This window comes from Parasteatoda tepidariorum, chromosome 4 (genome assembly GCF_043381705.1).
Source record: "Parasteatoda tepidariorum isolate YZ-2023 chromosome 4, CAS_Ptep_4.0, whole genome shotgun sequence".
In the NCBI taxonomy this organism is placed as follows: Eukaryota; Metazoa; Arthropoda; class Arachnida; order Araneae; family Theridiidae; genus Parasteatoda; species Parasteatoda tepidariorum.
In genome coordinates, this window is record NC_092207.1 from 68,097,350 (window position 1) to 68,106,887 (window position 9,538).

At 30.5% G+C, this 9,538-nt stretch overlaps 1 protein-coding gene across 1 annotated transcript; it reads right to left on the reverse strand.

Annotated features, from left to right (window-relative positions):
* Positions 1-522: 522 nt before the first annotated feature.
* On the reverse strand, positions 523-1,755 carry LOC122270768 (uncharacterized). Its single transcript, XM_043049445.1, has one exon. The coding sequence runs from the start codon at positions 1,753-1,755 to the stop codon at positions 523-525; it is 1,233 nt and encodes a 410-aa protein (XP_042905379.1).
* Positions 1,756-9,538: the final 7,783 nt, after the last annotated feature.

Consider the following 9,538-nt stretch of genomic DNA (forward strand, 5'->3'; position numbering starts at 1 on the left):
TTACATCAACAGTGAATATAAAAATACGAATATCTAAAATAATGCTCAATACAATTCTATAAAACAAGTTTAAACCAATTAAAATAATAAAGTTGTAAAAAGGTTAAGAAAACAAATCACCCAAAAACCAATAAATGTTAAAATTTTACAGGAACATGCAAAACAGTGATAAAATATAGAAGTTAAAATTCGATAAAAAAGGTTAAAAGGCAGAACAAGTTAAGAATCAAAACAATCACTTAAAAGTTGATTAAAACAATACTTGTTAAATTAAAAATTTATAAAAACAATACAAGTTAAAACGTAGAGAAGTTTAAAATGAAATTAGATAGAAACACAAGACACCAGCAATAGTGTTCGCAGGCTCCGAGCATAGTTAAATGTGGTTCAGAATGTCCTCCAATGTTACTTTTATAATTTTTTTTACAATGTTTCTACAGACCAACTTAGCAAAGCATTGATGCAAATTTTGTCCTGCAAAATGGTTTCCACGGAGTGTCTGGAAGTGTGGGCAGTTCATGATCAAGTGTTCGATTGTCTGATTGTCCCCACAGTAGGTACAATTTGGGTTTTTATTGAAAAGTCTATTTTGGTATTCTCCAAACACATCGTGTCCAGTAAGTAATTGGTATAGGTAAAAGTTGGCCTGTAGTCGTTTGGTGGAAGGGTCTTTAAAAAAATATAGGTTTGTCGACCTCTCTCGGAGCTCTGCCATTCTGTTTTCCATCTATTTAGGTTGTTGGACTTGATGATTGTTTTGATCTGGGGCTTGGAACTTGGGACCTCTAAATTGATTTGGCTGAGACTGACGCCTTCCTTGGCTGCCTGATCCGCCTCCTCGTTGCCTAGGATACCAATGTGTGCCCTGACCCAGTTACGTGTGATGTTTGGCCTCCATAGTTGTTTAGTATTTTCTGTTTCTTTGTTATTTGGAGTTGGGTCACTTAGGGCTTGCAACGATGAGAGCGAATCAGTGAAAAGAGTGGCGTCCGGGTAGTCATTTTTAGCCAGCCAATCAAATGCACTTTTAATTGCCATCAGCTCAGCCATAAAAATACTGCAATTGTTGGAGAGTCTAATGGAGTCCGCTTTAATGATTATCCCATTTCTCTTGATGATAATTCCATAGCCAGTCTTGTGCTTTATCCTATTTCCATTATCGGTCTCTTCGGTGAACTCCACTCTTGAACCATCCGTGAAAATTTCCAACCCCTTTTTAGTGGGGAGTGACCTACCCCAAGGCACCGAAACAAACTTTGAGGGGTGTTGCTTTACCGGTCGTTGTTCCAGTGCAATCGAGTCCAGAGAGTGGCCCAAAACTATTTCCAAGTCAGCCAATCCGCAGGTCAATCTTTTTGTGCTGATATCTTCAAGAATCTTTAAGTGAATAGGTATCACTCCCGCCAGTATCTGGAGAGCCTCCGTACTTGTAGTAGAGTTGGCTTTTGTTATGGTAATCAAGGAGGATCTCTGAATGGATTTAAGCTTGTCATTAATTTTTGTATTATTGCGATACCAGACACTGGCGACGTAGATTATAATTCTTTCGGTCGCCCTGAGGTAGATGATTTTTAAGATCGATGGTTTGAGGCGCCAAGTGGCCCTGGCCACCCGTCTGATGAGGTTGTTAAAATTGTTCACTCTCTCTTTGATCTGATTTAAATGGGGTATCCAGGTCAGGCCCGGGTCGAGCACAACACCGAGATATTTTAGCTCCCTGACTTGCTTAATTGTTTGGCTATGATTGACACTCATTTTAATACGTGGGTGTCTGCCGATTCTTTTTTGGTTCTTAGGGAATGTTAGGCAATTAGTTTTTGAATCACTGAAACTCAGTCTGTTTGACTCGGCCCNTATTCTTTCCAAATTATCTACTATTAGAGCTGCAGTTTGTCGTACAATGTGTGATGGATTTCATATCAGAAAGTTGGTTTGAAGTAGTACATAATGGTCATTTGTTCCCGTCACTTAAATGTTATGATCTCATATAAATCCTCATAGAAAAAAGAGCGAGAGAAGCTCGCGGAACTCGCAATAGAATAGGCTATAAAATGGAGCCAGAAAAGGTTTAATTTCTTACTAAAAGAATACATGATCTGTTTTCCAAATTTGAGTAAAGGTGCAACTTACATTGTCTGAGCTTTGTCGTGCTTTCTGTGTTAATATGCAGTGCAAATTAAATTTGTAATTTTAAATGATTTTTCGGGATCGAAATTTATTTCATTTCTGATAGGATGCTTTTTTTAACGAATATTTTTCAGAATCGTCTGCACTGTAAATAAATCTCGGTTCATATTGATGTAAAATCTACCGGTACCCAAGATGCCGGTGCTTTCACAGGCATTCTCTGAAAGGAAAGAATCTGGTTAAAAGAATCTGATAATCACTGAATCACTGCATTTAAATAATTATTTCCATAAAATATACCATATAAAATTTTACTGTAAAAAAGGATTTTATGGTAAAATTAATTTTACGGATGATGCACCCAGGATGCTGGTACTTTTTACCGTAATTTGATCAGGAATTTTTCAGAGTGTGATCAGGAATTTTTCACATACGTTTGCTGGTACGCTGCTAAAAATTTTCAGAAAGAGTATTTATGATCTAAATAATTAGTTTAAGTGACCCAGGTCCCTTACGAATTTAGTTTGAAGACTCATCGCAATGACTGCTACCGTTGTTGATCTACCAGAGACAAGGCATTATGCGGATTCATCGCCACTATGGCCCTGAATCACATACTATTAGTAGTGCCACAATTGAGCAGATGAGCAGAGGATGACTGCGTCTGGTTGAAAAACGTTAATGTATTTATGATTTAAAAAAATAACAAGTACAATTTAAATCTCAACAAGCTTTCTTTTTTTATGAACACTGAATACGGAATTCCTAATATACGTAATAAAATAATTGATACAAATAATGAACTGTTGTAAACAGCAAAATAATACCAGCACTAAAATGAAACAAATATTTAAATGATCAAATAATGAAATAATATTTATAAAGAACTGATATAAATAATGTCATAATGTAAACAAGAAAATGACCGAAATAATGAAATAATACAATTATTGAACTGACATAAGTAAGGACATGATACAAATAAATGACATGAATTGTTACAAATTATGAAGTTATGCATATTTTGAAGTGGCGAAATTTTTAAATGTATCGATAAATAAAATAATACAAATGATGAAATGCGATGAAGGAAATATTATAAATTAGGAAACAAATAATGAAAAAAGTACAAATTGGGAAATGATACAAAGTAATTAATCTGGAAAATAATAAAATATTACAAATTATATTGCAAATAATGAAATAGTATAATAAACGAAATTGTACAATAATTGCAATGTCATAAAATGACGCCGTCAATGAAATAAGAAGATGCAATTGACGAAATGATAAAGTGATAAAAATGAGGAAATGTTACAAAGATTTAAATTGCTCAAATCATAAAATGGTACAAATATTTAAATGATAAAAAAATAATGAAGCATCAAAAATAAGGAAAGTAATCAAATGTTACAAGAAAATGAAAGAGGGAAATCTTACAAAGAGGGAAATACTTAAGAAAGTATTACAAAGAATGATTTGATACAAAATTGCATAATTCATATAAATAATGAAATGATGTGAATCAACATAACTGATAATAGTAAAAATGGAAAACCTCATTTGAAGATGATCAAGAAATACTTAGTTGGAACCATATATACGCACTGAAACAACAAACTTTTTATTCCCTTTTAGTTTTTATTATGTTTTCCAATGCATAATTTTTTTTAATCACCAAAAATATAAGAATTAGTTTTTATGCATCCCCTAAAAGGGATTTTTTTCCTTGTCAGCTTTTTTGTCATTAAAATTCATATCATTTTCCTCACTTTATAACATTTTGGTATAACATCTATTTAGTCACATCTTTGCAATTATATTCCATTAGAAAGAAATGCCACCAAAATTTTTGAACATGGTTTTTTGATGAGCACAAGTGCGAAATTGGAATCAAAAAATGACATTTTGCGAATAATCAAATAATAAAAGTATTTACACGATATGAATAATGATAAAATATAAATTATGAAGTGATATAAATAATGCAAACAAGTGGAAAATGACGGAAATAATGAAATAATACAAATACTAATATGATTCAAACAGAGATGATACAAAAGACAGGAAGTGAAAAATTATGAAATGATATTTAACTGATGCATGCCTTAAAAATTTGAAAGTGTTTGAAAAATTCGGGAATTAAAGTAATGCAATTAATGGAATACAACTAAGGGAGCCTTAAAATATGGAAACAAATAATGAAATAACGCAAATAGTGAAATGATACAAATTAATTAATGGTGTAAAAAGTGAAATAATATAAATTACATAAGGGTAAAAACAATGAAATAATATAATTGATTAAACGATGTATATAACATCATGTAAATAACGAAACATAACAATTATTTAAATTATACAAATCATAAAATGGTAGTAAGCAATGAAGTAATTTTAATGAATTTATGAAAATAATCAAATGATACAAATAACTATCAAGTGAAAATAATAAAATACTAAAGAGAATGAAATAATAATGAATAAAATAATTCATATAAATAATGAAATGATGTGAATCAAAATAACTGATAATAGTAAAAATGGAAAACATCATTTGAAGATGTTTAAGAAATACGTAGTTGAAACCATAAATGCACACTGAAATATCGTGAAACAACAAACTTTTTACTCCCTTTTAGTTTTTTTTTAATGTTTTTCAATGCATCATTTTTTTCCATCACCAACAATGTAAGAATTAGTTTTTATGCATCCACTAAAAGTAATTTTTTTTCCCTGTCAGCTTTTTTGTCATTAAAATTCAGGTCATTTTCCTCAGCTAATAACATTTTGGCATAAAATCTATTGAACCACATCTTTGCAATTACATTCCATTAGAAAGAAATACCACCAAAACTTTCGTACACGGTTTTTTGATGAACAGAAGCGCAAAATTATAATGTCGCCCTTCCATTAGTGGCACAAATTTAAGACGGAAACTTTCGCTTTTATTCGAATTCCCAACTTTGGTAAAAAGAACTTAACGCTCTTACGCTTCTTTTTTTTGCTCTGGGGAAAGAGATAAAAGGCATTCTTTCAAGAAACAACTGCGAAACGTGAAGTGGAGGATGATTTATATGGTTCACAAGGGAAAGAATCACTATATTTTTTTTTCTTGAGTCCAGTTTCCATTAATGTTTATTTCCTTATCATCCATATTTTAACTTTGTCTTGCAATATTGAAAGATGAGCTAAATTAGCATAATGGCGCACATTAATTCTTTTGCTACGCTCTTGTTTTTGGTGCAAACTTAATTCACACAAATATTACCTAGTTACCGGCATTATGAGCTTAATTTAATTGCCAATAAGGGCGTAGTCATCTGCCCAAAATATAAGATTTCATTTTTACAGCATTTGTGTAAAATATAGACTTCAAGAGAAGAATATAATCTAATTTTTTCAAACCAAAGCTTCTTTACAAACAGTACACAAAATTAATAAATAAAAAAAAGGTAAAGCATTCCATATCAGCTATTGTGGGGCAGGAGGTTCATGAAGGTAAAGGCTCTACAATTTCATGGTCAAGGCGGCATGATGGTAGCAAATTGATCAGCATTGCACAACGGCCGTCTTTATTACTTAAACAATCGATTGGATCTGAAGCTAAGGAGGGCTTCAAGTCCCCACTAGAGATTGAACCAATTGAATAAACTGAACAGTTTAATATATTTTGATCTAAAGGGTCGATTTTCAATTACAGTGAATTCGCGATAACTCGAATCTGATGGGACTGACGAAAAACTTCGACTTACCGTTAGTTTCGGTTTTGGACTTTCAAAATATTGTCGGATTATTTAATTAATGCTTATTAATTACAAATCTTCTAAATGCTTACAATATTTAAGATCATTTTTCTGACAAGCCATGTACGATAAGACTGTTTGAAGCACTTTATGATACCCTGGTCCATCGGCTGCAACTTTGCTGTTGTGTTTGGCGGGAGTAACTGCAAGTTTACTGCTTTCACATTAAGTAGATCACAATGCGCTGTGCATTTATCCATAAAGAGTATAACTTTTTTTTTAGCGAAGAATTTCTGATCCAATTTTCTTACATAGTCTTTCTTCAAATAAAACTGATGTCCTCCTAAAACTTTTTGTTAGACTTGTAATCCAAAGGATATGTTTTTACATTCTTGAAACATCGGGGATTTCGGTATTTTCCGATAACAAGTAAGGGCAATTTCTCTGTCCCATACGCNAACTTTCGCTTTTATTCGAATTCCCAACTTTGGTAAAAAGAACTTAACGCTCTTACGCTTCTTTTTTTTGCTCTGGGGAAAGAGATAAAAGGCATTCTTTCAAGAAACAACTGCGAAACGTGAAGTGGAGGATGATTTATATGGTTCACAAGGGAAAGAATCACTATTTATTTTTTTTCTTGAGTCCAGTTTCCATTAATGTTTATTTCCTTATCATCCATATTTTAACTTTGTCTTGCCCTATTGAAAGATGAGCCAAATTAGCATAATGGCGCACATTAATTCTTTTGCTATGCACTTGTTTTTGGTGCAAACTTAATGCACACAAATATTATCTAGTTACCGGCATTATGAGCTTAATTTAATTGCCAATAAGGGCATAGTCATTTGCCCAAAATATAAGATTTCATTTTTACAACATTTGTGTAAAATATAGACTTCAAGAGAAGAATAGAATCTAATTTTTTCAGACCAAAGCTTCTTTACGAACAGTACACAAAATTAATAAAAAAAAAATGGTAAAGCATTCCATATCAGCTATTTAGGGGGCAGGAGGTTCATGCAGGTAAAGGCTTTACAATTTCATGGTCAATGCGGCATGGTGGTAGCAAGTTGGTCAGAATTGCGCACCGGCCGTCATTATTTTTCAAGCAATGGATTGGATCTGAAGCTAAGAAGAGCTCCAAGCCCTCACTAGAGATTGAACCAATTGAATAAACTGAACACTTTAATGTATTTTGATCTAAAGGGTCGATTTTCAATCATTAAGATTCAGTTTTAATGGTTCGGTCGTTAATTTATAGGTTAATTATTTTGTGTAAGTGTTTTTAGTTTAAAAATCTAACAAAAATGCATTTTAGTTGAATAAACAAAAATTTTATCAGCGTATTTGAATTTTAGATACTTCAGTCATGGGAAGAAGGTTCACCAGAATATGGAAAATATTATAGTTTAAGTTCGAGCTCCTTAATATTTATTTCACCTTTTGGGTATTTTATCACAGCTCAGTAATTATTTGAGAAACCGAAATATTTCATACTCAAAATTACGAAAAAAATTAAAATATAAAATTTTATTAAAATGGAAGGAGGAAGAAATATGCACAAGAAATGTTGACATCGCATAATATTTTTAGATCAAAATAAAAATATAATTAAATAGTAGTAGCAATTAAAATAAGAGAATCACCGAACTAGAATTTTTAACTCAGAATCGAATTAGAATCACAGAATTTTTTTTTCGTGTTACATATAGCACACATAAGATATGAAAACACAATTCGCTATGTACCTCTTTTTCTAAAGAATGCAAAATATTGTTTTACATATAAATTTTAAAAGGTTCTTAAAAACATACATAGTATTTTAAGCAATTGTTAACACGCAGATAAAATATTATATTTCCTTTCATGGTAGGCATATCTAATCAGTAACTAACTAAAACATTTTGTTCAATTTTACTCGTTTAAAAACAAAATTTGTTTTTTCTAAAAATTCTAATAAGCTTTTATTCCAAAACAGGTTATTTAGAACACTGATTTTTTTTGTTATACGTTGTTAATATTGCCCTATATTTTATCTTCCCCTGCTCAATTTCATGGGCTTATCATGTTTCGGTTTCTTTTGAATTCAGATTAATTGGTCTGAGTTTGTTTAGTGTTTTTTACACTATTGTATTGATATATTTTGCTTTAATACAAAGCAGAAAGCACTAATATTTGTGGATATAACTATGTGAGTTAAAAAAAAGTTATATCTTTTCGTGATAAACTGTATGATGCTTTCAAAATTCATTTCAAATCTATTTTAATTTTTTCAGAGGAGTGCAAGAAATTACCGTTAGTGAAGTTTTACTTAAAGAAGAACTTCTCTAAAATTCTGCATGAGAAACATTTGTTAAATTTCTATAAAAATCATTAAATTAATATGTTGTGTTAAAATTTCAGCGTATTTTTTCAAATTTTTTATAAATAATTTTTATTGCATTCCGTGTAGTTTTCTTTTGTTTTTTATGTGATTATCTTACATTAAAGATTTTACATACTTATAGCTCATGCATAGTTAGTAGTACTTATTTATAATTTTTCAATTTTCTCTTTTGTTTGTTTTCCTAATAATTTATAATATATATTTTTAATGATCTTAAATATTTGCTTTAGCTAAAAGAGCTAAATTTTTATTTGCAAAAAAGGAACTATTTATAAATATGTACGGAATAATTTTTATTAATAACACCAGGTGATACACTTCAATATCTTTTAGATGTATCCTTTACAATTGATCTTCGAATTAATTTGTGAAAAAAATTTGATTTATGAATCCTACATAGATTAATATTTTTTATAAAGATTTAATTTTAGAATTGAATTATATTAATCAAACAACTTAAACAAAGCTAATTAACTAAACAATGCAAAATATTCTTTTCCATTCTTCAATATACGAAATGAATTGCTAAAAATATCCTAATTAGTAAACTCAATCAATCATTTAATTCATTCCTTATATGGATTAAAGTTTTGTTTGAATGTATCATTAAATTCATATTAGCATCCAGTCGTTATTTCTAAACATCTGTTACACACAATCAATGAAAATTCTCAAAACTTTTGTCTCAAATGGGAAGTAATTGATGTCGCGACATTTTATTGCTATTTTTTTTAATTCAGACATTAAACAGAAATGCTTTATAAAATGAGATTTTTTTAAACGGATACAAATGGATGGAGAGAAAACAACTTTATTTAATGCATCGCGTTTGTGAATAAAATAGTGTTTTTTGGATTAAACAAATAAGAATAATTTTGATTCTTATTAATAGTCTAGACATTAGAACTTTTTTACATTTAGTATTATGCCTACACTGCAATTCCCGTTCTTTTTACAGACTTTTTCTGCATATTTGACGGTTCAATGCTGTTTTGTTGACAAAACGGCTTTTCTCCGTTTTTCATCCTAATAATAAACTAACTAAGACAGTCAGTACAAATTCTAGGTTTTACCATGCAGTTTTGCTTACTGCAAGATCGCCCTCCCTTTTTCAAATCATTTTACAATTGTATTTTCTGTACTTGCTCTTATTTTTCAGCAATTATTTGATGATTTTGAGCCTTTTTATAATTCGACTTTATTGTCAAATTGATGCGCTATCTGATTATTATATTTCGTTAGATATAATTTTTTGGTTAGTTTCGTAGCCAAACACTTT

Coding starts and splice junctions, on each gene's coding strand:
- LOC122270768 (XM_043049445.1), bottom strand. CDS start 1,755: ATGAGTGTCAATCATAGCCAAACAATTAAGCAAGTCAGGGAGCTAAAA.